This window comes from Mobula hypostoma, chromosome 9, assembly GCF_963921235.1.
Source record: "Mobula hypostoma chromosome 9, sMobHyp1.1, whole genome shotgun sequence".
Lineage (NCBI taxonomy): Eukaryota > Metazoa > Chordata > Chondrichthyes > Myliobatiformes > Myliobatidae > Mobula > Mobula hypostoma.
In genome coordinates this window covers 40362030-40388979 of record NC_086105.1, presented here as the reverse complement: position 1 = coordinate 40388979, position 26950 = coordinate 40362030, and the positions used below count along the sequence as shown (strand labels likewise).

General features: G+C 39.2%; 1 protein-coding gene across 10 annotated transcripts in view; it reads left to right on the top strand.

The window, feature by feature from the left end:
• The window catches only part of cadps2 (Ca++-dependent secretion activator 2), a 725177-nt gene that overhangs the window by 608073 nt on the left and 90154 nt on the right, over positions 1-26950 (top strand). For 6 of the 10 annotated variants that reach the window (XM_063058142.1, XM_063058141.1, XM_063058138.1 and 3 more), the window contains 3 exons: positions 3073-3214; positions 6277-6396; positions 19200-19355. In XM_063058142.1, the coding sequence (XP_062914212.1) occupies positions 3073-3214; positions 6277-6396; positions 19200-19355 (418 nt within the window). The remainder of the gene's footprint in view (positions 1-3072; positions 3215-6276; positions 6397-19199; positions 19356-26950) is intronic. The other 4 variants (XM_063058146.1, XM_063058145.1, XM_063058144.1 and 1 more) reach the window with 1 other exon arrangement.

The following is a 26950-nucleotide window of genomic DNA, read 5'->3' as shown; positions in this document are numbered from 1 at the left end:
ACCAAATGTCATTCAAAAGTACTTAATGGATAGATATCTAATTAGATTATACATGTGTTGTGACTATACATAGATACACAGCTAAGCACCAACAAGTCGGCAACATTTGATCATGACAATAAGCCCTGGTCTCAAGGACAGGCAGTAATGTTATTGAATAAGAATACAAATCTGCTGTAGGGATGAAGAAACCTGTTATGATTTCGGTAATTTAGGAAGTTATTAGCTGCAGCTCTCCATCTTAAACTCAGTTGACAGCCTGTCCCCGGCTAACCAAGTGTACTAGTGGAAGTGATCACTGCATCAAAGAGGTGATTAGCACATGCACCCTTAATGTTGTGCATGAAGTCGCTGGTTAGTTTTCAACTGCCTGAAGTTCAACTCCACACCCTGCCTTAATACGCAATCAGGGAAACAGAGGGGGTGACTGGTACCACAGCATTTAATTCAGTCAGATCACATTAGAAATTGGACTCCATGCTTGCCTTCACCGTAGCAGAAGTAACATCTGTGTGGAAAATAATGTGTGCCTACTCTGCAGAAGAACTTGTTTTGCCCGGTCTTAAGGGATGTGATAAGTAGTTAGAGCAACTGTGAAGGCGGTGCAGCAGTCACTATGTCTCAGTGGGTGGCAATGGCAACAGTAATGACAGTGATGCTTGCTGAAACACACAAAGCACATACAGTGTGCTTTTGTAGAAGCAGCCTTGTTTTTATAACAATGAAGTGGTGTGCTTTTGCTGCCAGTGCATCTAGAAATGGAAAATAACACCTGAGGAAATACAAAGACTGTGTATTTTACCTTTTGTATTGCCACATTTCTCCAACCTTCACAGCCCCTTCACTTGTTTGTGAGGCTTATTAGAATTTATGAATCAGACTCTTGTTTAATTTAATGAAAACTTTGTTTGGCATGAAATAATTGACAGAGCAGTAATAAAAGAAAATTATCATAGTATAATTATTAAAATAGCCTTATAAATGCAGTTTCTGTACTTAAAGAAAAAGATTTGTTTCTTTTTAATCCATTTAAAATTAAGTCATCTAGCTCTTTCAATCATTATTTTTAATAATCTGAGGCAGATAGCCACTAATGAGTATAACATAATATATATGATGAACTAAGAGTTTTGTGATTTATTTTGATATATTTCACATCTTAGCAATGTGTGAATTATTTCAATGAATTTCTGAACTGATTCAAATGTGCTAATCATAAACCTCGTGCCTAATGTTTTGACAGCATTTATTTCCAATATCCTCTATACAAAGTATCACTTTCTAGTTTCACTTATTTTTAGTCTGAGTGTGTTTTTTAAAATTTTTCTCTCATCCTTGTCTCATCGAGGAAATTGCACCTCTCCCCATCAAATCTTCTTGTGACTAAAGAACTCAATCAGGTCGTTCCTCAGCATTTTACACAGATTGAGTAGAAGCTATGTATCTGCAGATTGTCCTTTCAGTTTTAGCCCAGGTTTAATTCTCGTGAATCAACCTGTACTCCTGTCCTATTGGCCCAATCCTGTGGGCCAATAGACAAAATTGCAAGAAACTGCCTTAATTTTTGCACTGTTTCATATATATCCCTCCAACGATTCAATGAAAAATATCCTTTTGTGAAAATTCGTACTTGCCTCGCAGAACTAAACACAGAGTTGAGTGTAATATGTTCAATCTCCAAAATTGAAGTTAATAGAAAGAATTTTATAGGGTGGATACAATATACTGACATTGTTCTGTAGAGCTACCGCCCAAGGATATTTTTATATGCAATTATTTCTAATAATGAGTTGGGTCATTATGTTAGACTCGCTTGGCAGGAGGAAGTAAATCTGTAGAAACAGCACACTGAGTAAGTGAACCTAAATGTACAATCTAACCAAGAAAGGAGCTAAGTTATCTATTAGCCATGAAAGAACGACAAAGCATTAAAAGCATACAAAAGGAGGGGAGTAAATGGAAAGATTATTTCCTGCTTCTTGCAAGAAAAGTAGAAATTGCAATGGTCGTTGGTTGTCTAGAGTTAGCACAAGTACAATATTTATGTTCAGAACCGTGTAATAAACATCAGAGTCAAGGCAACTGAATGACAATTTTGATGTTAAAGGAGGAAATAATATGGAGCAATAAATGATGTAAAAGTCTGAAAATTCCTGATAACACTTGTATAGGTGTTTAACCGATTATCTTAAATTTTTTTCTCAACTATCCCCACAAAGTTGCCAACTAACTTATTCTCTACCAGTGAAGCAAAGAGAGAAACTTGCTGCAAACATAGTAGCTTATATTGAATTATATGGAATTTGCAATATAGGAATCCAATGGTTTTTTCCTCCGTGTTCTACACTTGCCCTACCTACTTCACTTGTTTATGTCATCTGTCTGTCTCCTTATCTGCTTTTCTCCTGTTTTAGATGTTTTCATATTCATTTTTCATCTTGACTACAGGGTAACTTCTCTTTTTTCACTCCTCAGAATGTGTATGCTTCTCCCCTCCCCCACCTTATTATTTATCCGTTTATTCAGTCGATTGCTTCTGATAACTTTCTTGCTCATGCTCTTAAATAGCTCTGCAGGTCAGAGCCATGTCATCCCTTTTCTCAGTTCACAGAACTAATACTTTTTTTTTGAAAAGACATATGTGAAGCTCCAAAGATTTGGATGTGGAACCCTTGAACTCTTAATCAACTGTCAATTCTAGTGCAACCGTTTTAGAAACAGGCTGTAACAAAAGTAATCTGTTGTGAATTTTCTGCTCTATTGAAGTAGCACCGTTGCAGAACTCTCACAAAAAATCATTGGATTTTGAGCTCAGTTTATATAACCATAGGCACAATAATGGCATCAATTGCACTTGTTTGTGTCAAAAATATTTCAACTCCAGCAGTTTTCACATTTCCATTCCAAGTATAATTAGGCTGCCATATTTTCCTTATGATTAGTGGTAGAAATATGCTGCTTCTGCAATTGTGTTTATTTAAAATCTTTATTTTCCATTGAACCCTGGAATGAATAATTGTGTTTTTATCTAATAAATCGGCAATATAATTAATTAAATGTTTTTCTCCAAAGCTCATTTATGCAATGGGAAATACCACAAGCATTTGCAAGAATTATTTGTTCCTTTGGTGGTTCGTTACATTGACCTGATGGAGTCAGCAATTGCTCAGTCCATTCATAAAAGCTTTGAACAAGAAACATGGCAACCTGTGAAGTAAGTCCCCAGGAGGTGTTTCTACTCAACAATTTTCCTTCCTCTAATGATACCTAATGCTGGTTCAGAACTAGATTTAAGATTTTTTTTTTTGCAATTGTAGCAAAGTTTATTGTTTACATACCACCAATACAATCTATTACATTTTCATCTTCACAATATTAATGACAGTCAAACTCACTTCTAAGGCGCCATACACATTGGCCCCAGTCTCAGTTGGTGAGAATGAGAAAGATTAAAAGATCATATGTTGTGCCAGGTTAAAAACAGGGTCTGTAATCATCATGATGAGTTTGCAGTTAGCATATGTGCATTACATGGGGATTTTTGTTAGAGGAATCCCAAAAGATCCAATGATGAGTTTTCAAAAACTATAAGAACACAGGTGACTGGAATTGCAATTATTGCTTAAATGCATCCTTTCATGTTTTAGATTCTCTTCTTCAGTATTAAGACAGAAAAGATAACAAAGCCAGAATATAGAATTTCTAACATTTGCTTATAGTTTTAGAAGTGCCATTTTAAAGAGTGTTAAGTGTAATTTCATAATTTTTGAATATTGTTTCATTGTGTATTAATTATAAAATAACAAGGTTCTCAATTGTCTTTCCAATGATATTGCCACAGATTAATGTTTTCCTATATTTATGTAAAACATCCTATTGTAAAACCAAATTGTTTAGTGGAGCAGTTCACACAGAGAGGCAGCTATTAACTTCATTTTAATAATCTAAATCAAAAAATTGAAAAGGTAGCTGTCAGAATTTTTTGTAGAATATGCTGCCTTTTTAACTTTAAAGTTCATAATTTCCATAGTACTGTTTCATTTCTTGTACATTATATGAATTGCAAACAGATTATAACAGGAATGGGGAGGGGGGTTAGATACTGATTCTTTGTAACATTATAATTAATAGCTCATGGGTCAATGTAATATACTGAAATGTTGGCAGGCAAATATATTATCTCTGTATGTTGCTGTGCTTTCCTGGATATACATTAGAACTACGTTGCTTTGAAAGTGCAATGTGTGGTACTTAACACATTCATTTAAAATAAATTGATATCTATGGAAGTAACAGAGAATGACATTTAATATGAAATTTACAACAAACAGATTGAATTACAAAACCTCATTGAATCGATAGAGTTAATTTTTCCAATTATATTTGGCATAACCAATTACCAAAGGGTGAAATGCAAGTGTTTTCTATCCAATGAGATTTTGCCTCACTTGGTAAAATTCTTGCCACTTGCTAAAATTCTGAGTTCAAGTTAGCTCTAGTTTGCAAGCTTCCAACCTTGATTGATAATTTAATCACTGAAAATATACTGTGTTGACCAAAATGCCAATTTTGGGATGGTATTTAAACATTGCTTGTGTCTTCAAGTTGATGCCAAACACTCCAGGGCACAGTTCAGAGAAAAAAGAGTTAAATCTTTGTCAAAAATAGAGTTACCATCCATGTACCAGGCCCATATGGCACATAACATGGTAACTAAAATGTTTAAATTCTAATAATTAAAATAAATCTGAAACATTTAACAATTAAATCAGTATCCATGAAATCAACAGATTGTTCTAAAATCCAATCTGATTACCAAAGCCCTTCTGAAAAGCAGTTTGCCACTCTCACCCAGTCTGGCCTGTACATGACTCCAAAGTCAGCAATATGGTTAACTCCTCAGTTAAAAATTAGGAACAGGCAATAAATGCTGGCTTTAAATGCAACTTCCCCATCTAGTAAATTAATTAAAAATATGTATTTAACAAAAGGGATCATCAACACGTACTCTGAATCAATTTAAATTTATAGACTACCTTATATTAACACTCTTGTCAGCCTTATTTTTTTTATCAACTTTTAAGTTTTCTTTCTTATCCTTTTCTGGGTTGAGGATGTCACCAGTGAGATTATCCCTATTTTGCCTTGACCTGCTTTTCCTCTGTGTGTTTTAATATTGCTGTTTTTGATACAAGCTAAGACAGTTCAGAGGTCAAGGTGTAGTCTCACCACACACACACACACACACACACACACACACACACACACACACAATTTTGTGTTACCTGAGAGTAGGAGCAGGAGTTTGCTGTCTGGCCCTTTGGGCCAGCTTTGAGCAAGATCATGGCTAATATGTCAGTTACAATATTTGAAAAAGATTTCCATTTTCCTAACCTATTCCCATTTCCCTCTTGTCCAGAACTCTGAACAGTCTATGTTTTTAAAAATTTCAGTGACTGAACCTCTGGAGAATTCACAAGATTTGCTACCTTTGTATGCAGACATTTCTTTCCATCTCAGTTCTACATGGTTTCCACCTTATTTCAAAACTATGCCCCTGGTTCTACCCAGAGATGCATCTTCCCTGCATCCAGCCGGTCAGGCTCTTTGAGAATTTTAGTGAGCTTAATGAGCTGTAGTAACATCACCTCTTATCTTTCTAAACAGTAAACAATATCAGCCCATTCTACTTAATCTCTTCTCATATAGTAAACCTACCATTCTGGGAGCTAGTCTGCTAAATCTTCACTGCAGTCCCTCAAAGGCAAGTGTACATTTTTACTAAAAGGGATCAAAACCCACCAAGTTCATAATTATTTTATTACCTCATTTATAAGACAGACTATTAGTGTTCCTCTCCTAGGGACATTAGTAAACTCATTGGACTTAAAACAATCTTGTAGATCATGGTGATCATTAGTGTGGCCAGCAATCTTACTGCTTTCAGATTGCTAATTGTCAGCTCTAGTATGCAATTTCATCGCTTATACTACATCATTAGTCTTAACTAGGTACAATAGTAATTTAAACATCATGATAAGGACTTTCCCCTCTCTTGTATGGTGATATCTTCTGATAATTTGACTTTTCTTTTTCAAATATTGTAACTGACATATAAATTCAAAAAAATTAAATATTGTGAGTCACTTTATCACAAAGAAGCAGCTGGTTTCTTGAGCTGGGGAACAACCCCTCTACAGCATTGAATGAACTTCATTTTTACTTAATTTTTACGATATGATTTCTCTGATGTTGTCCTGATTCTTTCTCCCACAGGAACCTCACCAATAATCTTGTTAGCGTGAGCCTGCCAAAAGTCCCAAGTCTGCCTCTTAATCTTCCGCAAATGCCTAGTTTCTCTCCATCATCTTGGATGGCTTCTTTATATGATTCCACGTGTGTATTCTGTAGAATTGGATAGCCTCTTGCTTGTGAAGTTTACATTTTGTGTACACTTGCTGTTGTGTCTTGTGTGTGTGGTTGGTTGCAGGCATGAAGCAAGCTATTATGTTTTAGATAGTACTCTGGCTCCTGTGCATTGCATGTAAATGGAGGATTACTTGTTGTTTATTGAAGATTCTGTGCATGTAAATGCTACTGGGAATAGAAGCAAAGGAAATGAAACTGTTCTCCATTTTATTACTGAATTGCAATGCTTCATTATCCGGTTATTGATATTTAATGTGTAAAGTACACATCGAAGGGCAAAACTGATTTTCAGTTTACAGGTATTTACTTGACAAATCTACCCTATGTGTCATCACAAAATGACACCTTAGAGCGGTTTAAACTAGACTCAAATGCTTCATTTTTCTTTTCATCAGTGACATTTAGTTTAGCAAAAAAGTAATAAGCCATGATAAAATTTTGATCTTTTTCAGAGTGTGTTACCAAGAAGGGGATTCCTTATTCTTATACTGAAATTGCCAAAAAGAATCGGTTTGTGATGATGTACGTGAAGCTCAAAGCTCTCTCAGCATCAGAGCTCATTTTCTCAGTAAGCTGCAGCTGCCAAATAGGGACATAGAAGCAGTTTATTGGTCTGTTGGGATAAAGATCCCGTCAACATTTAAGACCTGCTGTGGGAAACAGATACAGGAGTTGGGGGGCAGTGATGTGGAGGAGGGTGAGAGCAAGTGATAACTTTTTTGCAGAATACAAGGAGAAACTCCTTGCCCTACAACATTTATTTACAGTGGATTCCGATTAGTTGCCACATAATGGAACCAACACATTCTGGCCCAATTAAGTGATTGCCCCAATTAGCCAAAATTTGATGGAAATAGTTAAAAAGATATAAAAAAGATAAACTACCATTTATCTATGTATTTAAATGAAATGAAGAACAAATTAGAACACTACCAAAACTCTCCCCCAGAACCAGAAAACTGTATATTAGTTCCTAATAGTTATCAATGGAGGAATTAATCCTGTGTACACTGCCGTGTGCATTTGATTGACTGTAAATGAACAAAATCAGTGCAGGCACCTGATGCAGATAATGGATTGCCTTCAAATGCTTTCAACAACTGCATCCTCCAAATCTTCATTTTCCTTGGAAAATTCATGATGATTGTCGATTACTTCAAATTCTCTGTAGTTCCTACCTTGTTGAAGCAGAGAAATTGTTTCATTTTCACTCCCAGCCAATCCTGGAATCTCCAAGCCAGAATGCTTGAAAGCACAGTGAGCAAAACAGTGAGTTTTGAATTGTCTTACTGCTCACTACTCGCAACTATTAGCGACAAAAATCACTGCTTTTTGAATAGAAGCACACACAACAGAAGCTATTTAAAAACTTCGCTGTATGCACAGTGCAGTGTCTAATGGCCACACAATGTGTGACACGAGCTAGAAAGTGTTCGGCAACAATCTCTTGGCCCAATTAAGCGCCATAGTGTCCCATATAAATGAAGGGAATCCGGCTATTTTCTCTTTTTTTTTGTTCTCTAAGAGTTGTCTCAAATAAGTGGCTGCCCCAATTAACTGATGGCCCAATTAACTGAAATCCACTGTACTTTATAAGCAAATAAAATGCTGATCCCTCAAAGTCTCTGAATGCCTTGGGAAATGAGGAAACTGCAGGAGCCACACAAGTCAATTTTCATTTTCCCTCACCCTCCTCCTTGAGTTGATTCTGGTAGCCACTGACTTTACAGTTGAAAAGCTAGCAGCAAGTGTTTTTTTATATATGTAGAATGTCCTTAATTTAGTGGATATTCCAATTGTGATTAGTTTTGTTGGTTTTAAAAGTAGCCGAGCAGAAGAAAGAACAAAATGGCTGAGCTTACTTTGATACACAGTAAATTCAGAGCTGCATGAAAGCATGCTTTTTCCTGTTCCAGTTGAGTAAGCCATGTGAAGCAACAATGAGTTTCAGTTAATAAGGCAGAGAAATTGGAGCAGAATTAGGCCATTTGGCTCTTTGAGTCTGCTCTGCCACTCAATCATGGCTGATTTATTTTCCCTCTCAAACTTATCTGCCTGCCATTCCCTCCCTCACCCCTGTAACTTGTGACACTCTTACTAATCAAGAACCTGTCAAGCTCTGCTCCAAATATACCCAATGACTTGGCCTCCACAGCCATGTGTGGCAATGATTTCAACAGATTCACCACCCTCTGGCTAAAGAAATTTCTTCTCTTGTCTGTTCTAAAGAGATATCCTTCTATTCTGAGACTGTGCCCTCACCCACTATTGGAACTATCCTGTCCAGGTCCACTCTATGTCTCTCAATATTTGGTAGATTTCAATAAAACCCACCTCATTCTTCTAAATTCCAGTAAGTACAGGACTGGAGCAATCAAACACTGCTGATACGTTAACCCTTTCAATCTTGGGATCATTCTCATAAACCTCCCCGACACTCTTCAATGCCAGCACCCTCTTTCTTAGATATCGAGCCCAAATCAAGGGAGATGGGTGATTAGCAGCAAAGCATTGATTTAGATCAATATTCAGGGAGCTCAATACAAATCCAGTTCAAATCAAAAGTTAGAGCATTATATGTCTCATTTCCCTTCTGTTTTCCAACTCTGCAATAGTCATCAGCTTAACTCATTAGTTGATTTTACTGCTTCATAAACTTAATTGATTTTTTTTAGTAAAATTGTACAAAACAACATAAGAAACATTAGCTTTACACCTTTGAGCCTTCTCTGCTATTCATTAAATCATACCTGATCTTCTATCTAAACATAATTTTCCTGCACTATCCCACTTTCTTTGATTCCTTTAATTTGCAAAAATCTATCAATCTAAATTTTGAATGAATACAATGAGCACTCACAACCCACTGGACTTGAAAACACCGAAGATTCACAGCCTTCCAAGTAAAGAAACTAATCTTCAGTCAGTCCAAACCAGCCTGCCCCCATATCGTGAGACCATATCCTAGGTGCTTAATTCCTCAGCCAGAGGGAATATCTTCAACCTAGCTTCCAAGCCCTTTAAGCATTTTATATGTAGTATTTAATGACACCTCATATGGCAGACCCACCATCCTTGAAATCAGTCTAGTGAAAGTTTGCAGCACTCTTTCAATAGCAAGCTCTTAAGTAAGTGGCCAAAACTGAATGAAATGTACCAGGCGTTGTCTCAACAGGTCACCATACAATTGCAATAAGAGTTCCTTACTCCTGTATTCAAATTCTGCCATAATGAAGTTTAATGTAGCATCTACTGTCCTTCCTGCTTGCTATACCTGTATATTGGCCTTCAACCACTTAGGCACAAGCACACCTAGGTCCTTTTGAACATCAGTGCCATCCAATGTCGCACTATTTCATTAATACTCTGCTCTTCTTTTATGTACACCAAGGTGGATAAGGTCTCATTTATCCAAATTGTGTTCATCTACGATGTTCTTGCCCAGTTAATCAACATGCATATTTCCAAGAAGCCTCTTTATACACTCACAATCCACTGTAATGACCGCAGAAAACCTGGAAATATAATAATCTCTCATCTCAGCCAGATCATTGATCTAGATTGTGAAAAGCTGAGACCCAAGCACCAACCCCTCTGCAAACCTGAGAACATTCTGTTTATCCACACTCTTCCCTTATGGTCTGACTATTAGTTCACATTCCATGTCAGTAAAATTCCTTGTGCTCTAATCTTGTTGACCAACTTTGTGTGCAGGAGCATATCAAATGACTTCTGAAAATGCAATACATCCCACCTGCAGTACCCTGCTTTTCACAACCTGCCAAGCTGAGCACAATCCATTTATTCCACTCTTTGCTTTCTGTATGATATCTAATTCCCAATCTGCGTCATTGTATTCTCTCTAATTCCAGTTTATCCTGCTGTATACCATAGTCAGAGCACACATGAGCATACAGTACATCTTACAACTAGTGGCAGAAGTGTGATGGCAGGAGCTTCTATCTGACCCTGTGTCTGCTACCAATTACCTGGATATCAGCCAAAGGTCCTCTTCAGAGCTTAGAAAGGGAGAGGTCACTTGAGGCAATCAAATTAAGAAAATAATTCAAACAAAAACCACAAACAGTGAAAATTTAAAGATGACTGATGAAGAGTGTGAACCAGGAATATGCAAAGAATATATTTAAAGGAGAAAGTAAATAAGGCATTGAAGACTACAAAAGGAAAGAGAACACAGAAAACCTATCTAGATAGATGAATTGCACAGGGAATTGCATTTGATAAGTGATGTTACTATTTTACACACTGCATATCTGATGCAGAGAAACATGATAGTTTTGCTAATGGCCAATTAATAGTGCCAACCACATGTATCTACATTGAGACAGTCTGCAAGAAAAAGTCCATTATGAAGTTGTACATAGTGATGTATAAAACAGTAAAAATGATGAGTGTTCCCTCTTTGGACTGATCTAAGTATGCAGTGCTGACTTTGCACGTTGCTTCCAGTTCAAACACAAGCCCCAACCAGCCTAACAAGTTACTTCTCACTATGTCTTTCCAACAGTTTAGGAAACAAATTCTGTTTTTTCATTCACATTTTATTTTTAATTGAATAAAATCGAGCCAAAAGTTTTCAATTCATTTGGCTGGTGCTCAAAATCTACTCTGAAAATATTGCATTAGAGTGGTGATGTATTTTTGTTGAGGTAAAAAGAACAGGGTGGAATGAAAAGATCAGTAATTTCACGGTATTTAAAAAGTAGGTAATCTGTGAGCTGGAAGAATCATTATTTTGGCTCGATGCCTTTCTGTACAGATGTTTGATATAATTGCAAGGAGGAATTTAGTTGTTGGAAACACTTCCTGTACAGTTGATAACTAATCAAAACTGTGGATGGCTTGCAATTAGAAGATGCTATCTCTCACAGCCAGCAACATGCATAATGCAATAGTTTGAAACAACTTGACGGCCTGTTCACTGGTTTGCTGGCTTGAGTTCTGTAGACCAGACTCTAAACCTAACAACATTAAAGAGATTCAAAACTGAAGTACCACAGATGCTGGAAACATTAAAGAGGCAATTCTTAATTAATTCACAAATCAAGATGTTGAAATGATTAGATCCATATGTTGTATTGAGTGACAGGGTTAACTTACCAAAGTTCACTTGGTATCTATATAGTCGAGGTTGCCAATCACCTGCTGTCACATGATATCTGTAGTGTCTGCCAGGTAGAACTATCAAGTATCCTTCTTTCACCATGAAGAACATGACTCTGAATGTGTGTGCATATGTTTGGTATGTGTCTTTTGTCTTCTTTGCACGCTGTCTTTGCAAGGAAATTGATTGCTTCATATTTCCTTACGCAAATCTGGATCCATGTGGTTAGCATTTGTATTTTGCTGATCCCCTTCTGAATAGGTTTCAGTTCATTTTAGGAGATTTAGGTTTCCATTGTTTTCACAATGAACATTGGTGTATAAGCCTGCTAAAGTTGGGCAAACTCTTAACATGTTTGTCAACACAAAGACTGAATGCTGACATGAGGGACAAAGAGCTAATTAAATATGAGGGTAAAAACTTAATGCTCTAATTAGTTCACAAATCCCTGTTCCAGAATAGAACCCATGTGTGTTCTTCGCCTGTAGCCATTTCCCATCTGTAGGTAGTTTGGCTCAAACCTTTTAAAATGTTACAGAAGGCTACATTTAAAATTTTACATTTTTAGAATGTAAAATAGTACCTGCACAGTCATAATTTGCTTGCCAGTGTTGCTGTTCTGTTTCTCAGTTGTATTGGGATTAGTGAACTTGTAACCAAAAGTTCATTGACAAAGCATTCTTTAATGTGAGCTGATCATCATTAGGAAATGATTAGCATCAATGTTTATCAACACAGTAGTTGTAATTTTGAAGAGAAATGTCCATGAAGTAGCCTGCAATTTCAAAATAATAATTCTAATGATCAATATGAGACCATTCATCTGATATTAAAGAAGAGTTACACTGTATTAAATTGTGATGCACCCCAATCAACCAAAGTTCATCATCCAGGGTGAAGGTGGTTCGATTGGCCTCGCTCCACATTGCAGATTTAAACAATATGATCTGGAAATCACCATGAACAACATAATCGTCTGAGCATTTAAAGTAGTGGTATCAAATTCCTTGGTCTATTATTTGGACATATGCATTGAAAATAAATGGTTTAATGCTTCTATTAAAATAATGGAAATGGGAACTTGATATGAGTGCATCAAGTGGTTATATGAAAACATTGCCTGGGGTCATTTACATGCAAAAGAATATCAAAATCAAGTTGAAGAGATTTTATTTTGACTCTGCTGTAGGGTTGCAAAAGCTCACCAATTTCTGTATTATGGTAGGGTGTTTTTACTGTCTATCCAAATCCCCTTTCTGTGATGCACAAACAACAAAATTATCACCATGTCAATAACATATCTGTAGACGGTTTGTAGAAAGAAATATTCAGACCAGGGATAATCTTCCCATATTTGGATAAACCTAATTCTGATGATAGTCACAGTGAAGAATTTAGATTGTTAAACTTACTAGACAATCCATATTCCCTGTCCAGATGAAAGATATCAACCCAAAACATTGAGTGTCCATTTCCCTCCATAGATGCTGCCTGACTTGCTGTGTTTCTCCAACATTTTTGTTTTTTATTTCCTCCATATTTCTAGTAAGACCATAAGACAAAGGAGCAGAAGTCATCCATTTGGCTCATCGAGTCTGCTCCGCCATTTTATCATGAGCTGATCCATTCTCCCATTTAGTCCCACTCCCCCACCTTCTCACCATAACCTTTGATGCCCTGGCTACTCAGATACCTATCAATCTCTGCCTTAAATACACCCAATGACCTGGCCTCCACAGCCGCCCGTGGCAACAAATTCCATAATTCCATCTGACTAAAAAAATTCCTTCGCATATAGTATATTTGGTATTAATAACTAATCACTCCTACACCATGTTAGGGCCAGCTGCTTCATTTGAAGTCAATCAGTTTCATTCGCAAGGTGACAATTTGTGTGGATTGAAGTTTGTACTAATGCAATGTGCAAGCCATCTAGAAATAGGGACAGAAGTTAGCCACTCAGCCCCTTTTCTTTCTTTTGACCACAGCTGATCTCTGTCTTCATACTGTATGTCCACTTTGGATACATTTCCAGGCTATGAAGCATATCATACCATTCAAACACTTGGAGAAAAAATGTATTTGGAAAATTACAAGAATAACTTGTTTATAAATATAGGACATATTTACTTCCCTTCAAGATCATTAAAAATAATTTCTCCCCAAGAAGAGACACCACTTTCTTACCACCATTCACCCTCTACAATAAGTCACAAAGTTCCTTGTATCTTCTCAACAGATCCTTTGTGTCAGATTTGCTCATTGATTAGTGAAGGACATTTGATAATAGAACAATAATTGTCTCTCAGACTTAACTGATCTTTTCAGGTGTCCTATCTGCAGCAGATTTTTAGGAAGGGTTCCTCATTTCCACTTACCTGTGCAGCAGTGTTCTTAATGGTGGCATTAATAGCCTTGCTCTGATTTTAAGGTGAAGCTCCCTATTCCAGACTCTACCAACAAAGTAAATAATTCTATCTATCTTTTTCAGTGAATTTACCCTAACACTAAAGACTCAAGTGAAATAAAAATTGCCTTATTTTTAATTTTCTTGAAGCAGTTATGACAAGGAATATCAAAAGGTTGTGTACATTTGCATTGAAGTGTTTTTCATTGCCATTGTCAAAGCATATCAGTTGGAAGTTTTGGTGAAGAGGACGAACAACAATCCAGTTTAGTGGAGAGCAGGGAGTCTTGACTGCACTTTAGCATCACTGAAATGGAATATGTGGAGTGAATGGACCAGGACTGAAGCAGGTGCATACAAATCTGATTTTATTCATCCAGCAACCATTTGGCTAATATAAATATGACAAGAAAATAATAAAAATATGAGCAGGAGTAGGCCACCAGACCACTCAAGCCTTCCCTGCCATTCAATAAGATTGTGACTGATCAAAACTGACTTCAACTCACCTTCCTCTTCTGTCCCTATTCAGCATAACCCACAATTCCTCAATCCTTGAAGTAGTTATCTATCTCCACTTGAGATACATTGAATAACCTGTCCTCCCCTGCCTTCCGAGGCAGAGAATTCCAGAGAGCAACTACCTTCTTAGAGAAGAAATTTCTCTGCTCCTCATTCCTAAATAATCAGCTCCTTATTTATAGCTATGTCCCTTGTATTTGACTCTTTGACCAGTGAAAATTTAAGGCACTTAAAAAATTTCACCCTATGGCAAAATACACAGTCACTCAAGAACAATGCAGTCTTCCATCAGGAATTTTTCACCTACTGAGCAAGTCTTCAGTACAGAAGAATCAGCACTATGGGAGTTAGATGACATTTTCATGAACTGTTCTTGCTGTCTCTGTTTTCCTGATGGTGTATTTCGCCTTTGATAATAACTTCAGATGGTGCAGCATTCTGGTTTCATGTTCTTTTCTCAAATGGCTTTCACTGATTTATCCAGTGAGAATCTGACCCATAGGATCTGTTGAGGAGGTGCCTACTTCTCTAAACAAATTATTTTTGTATATTTCTAAAATATGATTTTCTTCAAATGTTTAATTGGAATGAAACACTTTTTTGTTGCAGAAATATAAAATATCAAATGATGTCCTGCTTATCTCCAGGTATCCAGCCAATGTAAAGACCATAAGATATAGGAGCAGAATTAGGCCATTTGGCCCATTGGGTCTGCACTGCCATTCAATTGTGGCTGATTCTTTTTTCTCCTTCTTAGTCCTACTCCCCAGCCTTCTCCCCGTAGCCTTTGATGCCATGTCCAATCAAGAACCTATCAAGCTCTGCCTTAAATACACCCAACAAGGTGGCCTCCACAGCTGCCTGTGGTAACAAATTCCACAAATTCTCCACCCTCTGGCTAAAGAAATATCACCGCATCTCTGTTTTAAGTAGACTCCCCTCTATCCTGAGGCAGTGCCCGCTTGTCCTAGATTCCCCCTCCATGGGAAACATCCTTTCCACATCTACTCTGTCTAGGCCTTTCAACATGCAAAAGGTTTCAATAAGGTTCACCCTCATCCTTCTAAATTCCAAGCAAGTTCAGATGTATGTTTATGTAGAATCCCACCCAACAAGTGAATTAGTGGCAGATTTACTAAATGATGATGTGTGCACTGTTGAATATGACTAAAATATATAACAGCTGTGCCATAGTAGCCTTCCGGATAATGCAATGTTACTGCAGCTTATGATGTCGGAGCTCAGAGTTCAGTTCTGGCATCCTCTGCAAGAAGTTTGTATGACTTTCCCGTGGGTTTCCTCTGGGTACTCTGGTTTCTTCCCACGGTCCAAAGACATATCGGTTACTATGTTAATTGGCCATTGTAAATTGTCCTGTGGTTAGGCTATGGTTAAATCAGTGGGTTGCAGGGCCGTGTGGCTCATTGGGCCAAAAGGGTCTGTTCCATGCTGTATATCTAAATAATAAGTAAATAACTGAAACTAACAACCATTGCCTGGCCAAGAACCAACCCAAAATCAAAATAACCCTTTAGCTGCACCCCATTTATATGATTGCATCATTGCAATAGACAGCAATGTCTGATTTCAAATCCATGGAGTAATTTCTGTGTTATGCTTTGAGTTGCAAGCCTTGAGAATTTTGCTCTTGTGATGTTTGAGCCACTTGATTAAATTATTGCCTGGTAATCACTTTGATTATTTTCCACATTATATGCAGAGACATGGATGTCTAAATAAGTAGCAGATGTAAGCCAGTTGTGTGTGCAGTATCTCTGACTACTTGTGACTTTGGCTGAGAGAAATAAACCAATATACCATGTTATCAGGATATTGTTGAGGGATCACTGCATTTCACATATCAAACCACCAACCCTTTAATCATAATTCAAAGGAAGGTACCTTTCTTAACCAAGATGTAAATTGCCCTGTAGATGTGTCCATGATTAAGCGAGTGTTTGAATAACCCTGACCATTGACTTAATCCTTTAATCCCTTAACACCTGCTTCTCAACATCCCTTAAGCTTTCTCTCCATCACTTCTTTTATTTTTGCCAGATTTGTTTTATTTTTTCTCATGATTTTGAATATCATCAGTAATTGGTCCTGATGGGTTACAATGACAAACAATAATTTGTTGATCATCGTTATTTAGAACTGGAGAAGTCAAGGCAGTGGAAGGAGGGCAGAATATGGCAATATTAAGATCAACCATTTCGCTTGGTAACCATCAGGCCGCTATACACATATTGCTGAGGGTGAATGGTTGGATCTGTGCAGACAAATGGTCATTCAAAATATTTTCTGAACCTTGAGTTGTTATTTGCAGAGAAACTGACGTTTCCAAGCCCTGATTTAGAGTTTGAATCCAGAATTGAGAATAATCATTATTTCTGCAAAACAGATTAAAGATTATTTACCTTCTCTACAAACTCAGAACATCAAGGACAGCATAGACCCTTTGGCCCAAAATGTTGAGCCAACCTATATAAATCTGCTCCTCGATCAGTCTAACCTTTTCTCCTTCCTATATAGCCCAAAACCCTCCATTTTTCATACATCCAAATGTCAATCTAAAAGTCTCTTAGATGTCACTATTTTATCAGCCTCCAACACTACTGCTGGCAGTGCGTTGCAGGCACCAACCATATACTGAGTAAAAACAAACCTTCCTTTGACATCTCCCCTAAACTTGCCTCCATCCCCCTTAAAAGGATGAATCCTGTTCACTGCTTGAATATGGTTCATGAGATTTAACTTCACCAAAGTTCTTGTACAGACTGTGTAAATCTAAACAGTGAGATTGAGAAATGTTTCATTGTGCATTTTTATAACTGGCCTTGATCCTGTCTACAACTGACATCCATATTTGCCTTTGGCAGCAACATTAAAATGATCATATTGAATGTGAATCCTAGCCCAATACTTCCTCCCAATCGCAAACAGCGTGATTGATTATAGCATCCATTGATTCTGCCCAACTTGAACAATTTTTGTCCATTCATTTATTTAATATTCAGAACACTATTGAAGGAATTTTTACAACCACCTTACTAAAGTGGCTTTTGTTTTTATGTATTTATGTTTCTAAGAATTCATAAAATAAAATTTGACAGATCAGTTTTAGATTAATCAATTTCTGTAGACTGTTACCAAATACTAGACTACACCTACAAAATTGTGTTGCTATCATTATATGATAATGACATGATGAATTACCAAACAGATGAACATTCCAGAAAATTTTCATTCAGAATTTAAATAACAATTGCTCATTTTAAACCTCTCCTTGTCCTCAAGATTCAGCCTTCCATTCACCAGATGATCACAAGTAATAAATAATGTGTCAGAAAATAATTCTTTCTATAATATTGGTAACTCATGCTTGTTGAGGGCTTCATAATTGTTTAACAGTTTATGGATAGGTGAATGGTCAAATCTTGTGTGACCGAGTTTCATGCACTTTAGTAAAATGAGTCAATATGTCGACTAAATAGAGGGAGACCACAAATGAGCATCCATTAGTCTTGCGAGACCATGGATCTGCGCCTGGAAAGTCTTCACTCTCCAGGGCGCAGGCCTGGGCAAGGTTGTATGGAAGACCAACAGTTGCCCATGCTGCAAGTCTCCCCTCTCCACGACACCAATGTTGTCCAAAGGAAGGGCATTAGGACCCATACAGCTTGGCACCAGTGTTGTCGCAGAGCAATGTATGATTAAGTGCCTTGCTCAAGGCCACAACACGTTGCCTTGGCTGGGGCTCGAACTCAGGACCTTCAGGTCACTAGTCCAATGCCTTATCCACTTGGCCACGTGCCTACAAATGAGCATAACAGCGGGAAACGGGTGTTTTTGTGCATCATAAATGTGCACAGGTCTCTACAACAAATGGTCAGGAAAGGAAACAGCACATTCACCTTCATTGCAAGGGTTGGAGCTTAGAAACAGGGAAGTATTGTTGCAATAGTCCAGTGAGCATTCAAACCACATTTGGAATAGTTTAAACTGTATTGAAGAAAGGATATGGTAGCACTGGAGGTAAGAGAGATACACAGGGCTTATTCCTGGGATGAAAGAATAGTCGTATCCTAAGAGGCTAAAAATATTGGATCTCTGATCTTTGAAGGTTAACAGAATAAGGGATGATCTCATTGAAACCCGTAAGATTTTGCAGGAGCATGACAGAAGAGATTGAGATATTTTCACTGATGGAAAATGAGTTAACATAGATGTAAGAAAGTGGGCATTTAAAGCTTAGCTGCACAGAACTGTCTTCTTGTGGAATGTAGTAAACCTTCGAAAATTTCTCTCCTGGAGAATTGTGGAGACTGTTCCTGGAAGTGTTTGAAGTGGAAGTGAATAAATTTTTGAGAGATCAAGGAATTGATGCCAATGGGGAACTGACACAGAAGAGGAGATGGGGCCTGAGGCAGATCAGCCACGGTTATTTTGTATGTAGTGCAGACTGGAAGGGTCAAGAGGCCTATTCCTGCTCCGATTTTCTCATGTTCTTGTATTCCATCCCATATCACCAGCACAATGACAATAACAAAGACCAAACAGTAAATCTGTTCATGATGACCGCTAGTAACTGTGTTGAATATCTATGTTTGTATCTGGTGTGACTTTCCTGTTGTGTGCTTGTGGCTACGCTGTTTTGAAGGCATTGTCTGCAGAACAAAATGTTTCATATGCCACAATGCTCTTTTGCTTTAGGAATGGTTCTTCCACATCGGAAGATCTCTTCTGGAAGCTGGATGCTCTACAGATGTTCGTCTATGATCTACACTGGCCAGAGCCCGAATTTTCCCAACATCTGGACCAAAGACTCAAACTCATGGCAAGTGACATGATTGAGGCCTGTGTGAAAAGGTAGGTGTGACTGGCCAAACAGGAGTTATATCACAGATTAATGCAAAAGCTGCACACTTTGCAACCAGGGGTACAAACTTATATATCTGCACAACCAGTTTCAAACCTCCGCTGAAGACCATGGACTGAAGTAAGCCTGAGACACAAGCACCCAGAAACATTTTTTTAGCACTTGTTGTGACATCAAATAGCGCACCCAGAAATATTTGAGCACTTGCTGTGACATCAAATAGCGCACAGCACTTGTTTGCTATCATTTGCATGAAATTCTACTGTCCTACAGGTCCCTCAAGAACCCTGAAGTAGGTCTTCACCATAGTGGTAGGACTTTCTTCAATATTAATTAAAGGCACCCAAGCTGCTTGGAAAGCTGTCAGGGAGTACATGATATCCATCCTCCTCCTGGTGGGGGCCTCCTTTAATTTCCGAAACTCTTATGTTGTCATTGCCTGATTCCCCACTTCCTAATCAACCATCTAACCACCCCACTATCCCCAGCACAGACAGTGAGCAATACATTATAACCTTTCTAATTTATACAGTCATGGGAAGGAATGATTTTGTAGGAGAAATGATTCTGAATGTGCAACTTGAAACAAATCCACCTTCACTAGGAAGCATGTTTCTGCAAACCAAGCTGTAATTATAAAGTCAATTGGAAATTTTCTTCTCCCCTCATATATGACAACAAAAGGGAAATGTTTTTTTTTGGAATATAATCCATTCAGTTGCAGTTCCCATAAATGTACGTAAGGAATAGTGGTGCTAGATTGACAAGTTAATGAAAGCATTAAGCTTCTGAGGCTTGGTTACGTGTGTATAAAAGGTGTTTGTTTCTGTTCTGCTGGATCAGTACACTCCCCTGAGAGCTAAATGAGATGATCATTGTACCGCAGAATACTTTGGCGCTGATTGGAGGTCATGTGGTCCATCACGTCCATATTATCAGATAAAGATTTTTTTTGATGTATCCTTTTTCCCATCTCTCAGCCTGCAGTCCTGTAAATGATGGCTCATCAAGGGCTTATCCAGGTAATTTGTGAACATGATAGCTTTCTACCACAACTGATAATTTAAGATGTGAGTTTTGGATTATCTGAGTGAAGATTCTCCTCAACTCTTTGCTAATCGTTCTACCCATCACCTTAAATTTATCTACTTTGGTTACATCTCTCTACCAAGAGAAATTTGCCCTTCCTCCTGCCCTGTCCTAATCCCAAATAGATCAATTAAGTTCTATCTATCAATTTTTTTGTTTTGAAGAAAACAAATCCAGTTTTGGCAATATGAAATGTCTCCAATCCTGGTTCCATCGTCTACCTAAATATCATGTTCTTCAGATTATATTGTGACCAACAGCTCCCTAGCTGTGGGCTGGCATAGTGTTTTATAAAATATTATCATGCTGTCTCTGTTCGTCTATTCTGTGCCTCAGCTGATATGGGTGCAACCCTCTCACTGGGGCTCGTATACAAACTTGGCTCGTTTGCTAACTCTGCTAACAGTCACGTGACTCGGCAGTAAGAAGGCACCTTTCATAAACAATATACGTCTAGAGTCAGTATGATTTGGGGTTCAACCAAACAGGAAAGTTAGGATGTTCCTTAATGCTGTGTAAATACTGTCCATACCCTGTTATCAGTAGCTCAGAAATGACAGATCGTACACCAGCATAAGATTATAAAGTATATTTACTGAATCTTCAACTTTAACAGTTTCAGGAAAAGAAAAGAAAAATAAAAGGGCCCATTACAGTTAAACCAGTCCCATGTACACATAAACATTGGAGCTCATTTCTGGGGTAGTCAGGCATATTGCATTGCTCACGTGCATAGTCTGTGTGAAAGCACCCTTCACATTCCAAGCTTTCCTCAAAGACCATCTGGAACAAACTGGCTCTCTGAGGAGTATGGGCCCTTCCCCCTTGGAGCCATTCATCTGCACAAAGCACCTCTTGCAACAGGGACTCTTCTTTCAAACAGCATTCTGCAGCATCTTCCCTTGTGGCCCACTCTGCAGCTCCTCGCAAAAGACCCCAACCAGTCTACAGTCCTTCAGAAATCTGATCCAGTCCAGCTCTCCCGAATCTTCCACTGGACAGAAAGTTACAACTGGCTGACCAAACATTCTGAAGTTGGACAACATGGTTCCTTATCTTTAGCCAAAGCCAAAACACTCTTACCAGCAGGACACACCGCTTTTTTTGAAAACTGTTAAAATAAAATGCCTCACAGCATAGTAATAGAAATCTTAACCAGGGCATTACATAGGTAAACATCTTGAGTGCATGCATAATCACCTTACCCACCTGTCCTACTATCATCAGGAATCTGTGGCCTTGCACTCAGATCTCTCTGTCGCTCTGAGCCATTGGGTCATTCAGATCAGAAAAAATGGCAAGTTTGACCCCTACGGAGTAAACTGATTGCAAATGGTGCAGCAGCTGAGGTTCAACAGGTGATTACAACATGCCTGGATTATAAATGGTGAAGTTGATCCTGAAAGCATGGGGTAAATGGGTCTGTGTGGACTTCAGGGAGAGCCATCCACATCACACATAGAAAAAAAAGAAGTTCCATACATGTGCCAGAATTGCAAGACAAACTTTAAGTCAATACAAGGAAGAAGACAGTTTGCATTTTGTAAAGAGGTGTAGATGCAAGAATAATATTTTAAAGGGATCTTTTATTGTGCTAAACTTTAACTGAAAAAGTCCCATTGATTAGATCAGGATTCAAAATGGCTTCTTTAACCCAATGTGTCAAAGGAAACACAAATTCAGGATTTATCTTGATGCAATATCAGTTAGCAACTCAGTCAACTTCTAAGAAATTGGAATGCCCTGGGGGAATGCCCACTGTAATTTCAAGTTTGGCATTAATCCAGAATAAAGTACATAATGTTGTACAGTAAATTGAATGAAATGAGAGAGCCTGAAGCAAATGGATTGGAATAGGTTGACTTTGAGCAACATTTCACAAGGAGGAAAGTGCATTTATCATTATCAATGACCACGACAGTCAATCACACATCCCACAGTAATATTCTCACGTTTTTAGGCCATAGTATCCTAAACAGATTAACAAAGAAAAATCTGCATCAAGACTGTAGAGGGAAGGACAGGATTTTGGACAGGTAAATTGAAAAATTGTGAAAAAGAAAAGCAGGTTTTTGAATACAAGGATCTAAAAAAGATCTTTTGGAACATGAAAAAGCATTCAGGATAGCCGAGAAAGACAGAATTTAAAATAAAAAAACATATATTCTGAATGATTAAGCCCATCTGGGTTTCCAAGAGAAGCAACATTCCATCCATGTAAAGAACTTGTACAAGTCAACATGTGCTACAAGTGAGCTGTCTGAAAGGGCACAAAACCAGGAGGTGTTTTTGGTTTTCCAAGGGAAGGCCAAAAAGGCACAGATATGAGAAAGTGTCTACGCCCTTGAAATAGCTTTCAATGTATCCCCTTTTTTTAAAAAAAAGGTGCAAATGCAGTTGCGAACAGACCTGACATTTTTACTCACTCCTTCGGAACGCTCTGCTCTCCACTCCCTCCGCACTAATCCTAACCTTATTATTAAACCCGCCGATAAGGGGGGTGCTGTTGTAGTCTGGCGTACTGACCTCTACCTTGCTGAGGCACAGCGACAACTCGCGGATACCTCCTCTTATTTACCCCTCGATCGTGACCCCACTAAGGAGCACCAGGCCATTGTCTCCCACACCATCACCGACTTTATCCGCTCAGGGAATCTCCCATCCACTGCTACCAACCTTATAGTTCCCACACCCCGCACTTCCCGTTTCTACCTCCTACCCAAGATCCACAAACCTGCCTGTCCTGGCCGACCTATTGTCTCAGCTTGCTCCTGCCCCACCGAACTCATTTCTGCATACCTCGACACTGTTTTATCACCCCTTGTTCAATCCCTTCCGACCTATGTTCGTGACACTTCTCACGCTCTTAAACTTTTTGATGATTTTAAGTTCCCTGGCCCCCACCGCTTTATTTTCACCATGGATGTCCAGTCCTTATATACTTCCATCCCCCATCAGGAAGGTCTCAAAGCTCTACGCTGGATTCCAGAACTAATCAGTTCCCCTCTACCACCACTCTGCTCCGCCTAGCGGAATTAGCCCCTACTCTTAATAATTTCTCCTTTGGCTCCTCCCACTTCCTCCAAACTAAAGGTGTAGCTATGGGCACCCGTATGGGTCCTAGCTATGCCTGCCTTTTTGTTGGGTTTGTGGAACAATCTATGTTCCATGCCTATTCTGGTATCTGTCCCCCACTTTTCCTTCGCTACATCGACGACTGCATTGGCGCTGCTTCCTGCACGCATGCAGAACTTGTTGACTTTATTAACTTTGCCTCCAACTTTCACCCTGCCCTCAAGTTTACTTGGTCCATTTCCGACATCTCCCTCCCCTTTCTAGATCTTTCTGTCTCTGTCTCTGGAGACAGCTTATCCACTGATGTCTACTATAACCCTACTGACTCTCACAGCTATCTGGACTATTCCTCTTCTCACCCTGTCACTTGCAAAAACGCCATCCCCTTCTCGCAATTCCTCCGTCTCCACCGCATCTGCTCTCAGGATGAGGCTTTTCATTCTAGGACGAGGGAGATGTCTTCCTTTTTTAAAGAAAGGGGCTTCCCTTCCTCCACTATTAACTCTGCTCTTAAACGCATCTCCCCCATTTCACGTACATCTGCTCTCACTCCATCCTCCCACCACCCCACTTGGAATAGGGTTCCCCTGGTCCTCACCTACCACCCCACCAGCCTCCGGGTCCAACATATTATTCTCCGTAACTTCCGCCACCTCCAACGGGATCCCACCACTAAGCACATCTTTCCCTCCCCCCCCCCCTGCATTCCGCAGGGATCGCTGCCTACACAACTCCCTTGTCCATTCGTCCCCCCCATCCCTCCCCACTGATCTCCCTCCTGGCACTTATCCATGTAAGCGGAACAAGTGCTACACATGCCCTTACACTTCCTCCCCTACCACCATTCAGGGCCCCAAACAGTCCTTCCAGGTGAGGCATCACTTCACCTGTGAGTCGGCTGGGGTGATATACTGCGTCCGGTGCTCCCGATGTGGCCTTTTATATATTGGCGAGACCCGACGCAGACTGGGAGACTGCTTTGCTGAACATCTACGCTCTGTCCGCCAGAGAAAGCAGGATCTCCCAGTGGCCACACATTTTAATTCCACATCCCATTCCCATTCTGACATGTCTATCCACGGCCTCCTCTACTGTAAAGATGAAGCCACACTCAGGTTGGAGGAACAACACCTTATATTCCGTCTGGGTAGCCTCCAACCTGATGGCATGAACATCGACTTCTCTAACTTCCGCTAAGGCCCCACCTCCCCCTCGTACCCCATCTGTTACTCATTTTTATGCACACATTCTTTCTCTCACTCTCCTTTTTCTCCCTCTGTCCCTCTGAATATACCCCTTGCCCATCCTCTGGGTCCCACCCCCCTTGTCTTTCTTCCCAGACCTCCTGTCCCATGATCCTCTCATATCCCCTTTTGCCTATCACCTGTCCAGCTCTCAGCTGTATCCCTCCCCCTCCTGTCTTCTCCTATCATTTTGGATCTCCCCCTCCCCCTCCAACTTTCAAATCCCTTACTCACTCTTCCTTCAGTTAGTCCTGATGAAGGGTCTCGGCCTGAAACGTCGACTGCACCTCTTCCTACAGATGCTGCTTGGCCTGCTGCATTCACCAGCATCTTTGATGTATGTTGCTTGAATTTCCAGCATCTGCAGAATTCCTGTTGTTGACATTTTTACTACCATTTTAGGAAAGTAACCAAATTGATCATTAGAAACACTTGGTCATCTGTATGAGAATAACCTAGTAAGTAAAAATCAATATTCATAAGCAATTCTTTTTAGAAATGTCCTCTTCTTCTTCAAAGCAGTGGATTGTGCAAAGAAGTGGGATATTATTTATTTAGACCTATAAAAAGCATTGGACCAAGTTCCATGTAATAGATTATTAATTGCATGCAAAATGTTACAAATTCAGGGTAAACCTTGAGAAAGATGGTTGGAATGCAGTCGAAGCTCCTTGTGTATATTCAGTAGCAGTATGGCATGTGTGCTGCTATGATGTGGCAAGTGTGTTGTGGCCTTTTGTATTTAGTATCATGCACCAAATTTTGACATGTTGTTCTTGGAATCATGGAATTGTACAGCCAGTGTTCCATCTAATTGATTTTTAGAGCCATGCAGTACAACCATTGCTCTGAGCATAAAATTTAATACAGCCTGAAAAATGCACAGCATTTTAAATGGCAAAGGGGATATGAGAGGATCATGGGACAGGAGGCCCAGGGAGAAGGAAAAGGTAGGGGGGCGGAACCCAGAGGATGGGCAAAGGGTATAGTCAGAGGGAGAAAAAGGAGAGAGAGAGAAAGAATGTATGTATAAAAATAAATAACGGATGGGGTACGAGGGGGAGGTGGGGCATTAGCGGAAGTTAGAGAAGTCAATGTTCATGCCATCAGGTTGGAGGCTACCCAGACGGAATATAAGGTGTTGTTCCTCCAACGTGAGTACATCCCATTCCCATTCTGACATAATTCCACAATCCATTCCCATTCTGACATAATTCCACATCCCATTCTCATTTTCACATGTCTAATTCCACATCCCATTCCCATTCTGACGTGTCTAATTCCACATCCCATTCCCATTCTGACATGTCTATCCACTGCCTCCTCTACTATAAAGATGAAGCCACACTCAGGTTGGAGGAACAACACCTTATATTCCATCTGGGCAGTAGCCTCCAACCTCATGGCATGAACATTGACTTCTCTAACTTCCGCTAATGCCCCACCTCCCCCTCGTACCCCATCCGTTATTTATTTTTATACACACATTCTTTCTCTCACTCTCTTTTTTCTCCCTCGGTCCCTCTGACTATACCCCTTGCCCATCCTCTGGGTCCCCCCCCCTTTTCCTTCTCCCTGGGCCTCCTGTCCCGTGATCCTCTCATATCCCCTTTGCCAATCACCTGTCCAGCTCTTATCTCTATCCCTCCCCCTCCTGTCTTCTCCTATCATTTTGGATCTCCCCGTCCCTCTCCCACTTTCAAATCTCTTACTAACTCTTCCTTCAGTTAGTCCTGACGAAGGGTCTTGGCCTGAAACGTCGACTGTACCTCTTCCTAGAGATGCTGCCTGGCCTGCTGTGTTCACCAGCAACTTTGATGTGTGTTGCTTGAATTTCCAGCATCTGCAGAATTCCTCTTGTCAGCATTTTAAATATTGTTTTTGTAATGTGTATATGATAAATATTTGGAATGAAAATTGGAAGAGGGCAATTTTTATTTTATGTATTTGTTGAAGGGTATAATGAAATACAGTACAACAAAGAAAATTTAGACATGTTGGCATTCAGCAGGTTGATGGTTTATTAACATCCATTCTGTGTTTATTGTTACAATTTGTAACAATGTTGTAACTTGAAACTCTGACAATATAAATATGTTGAAGCTCTAAAATATTTCAAAGTAAAAGTTGTGATGCATTTATTATTTAGAAAATTGATGGATCACATTCATTAACAC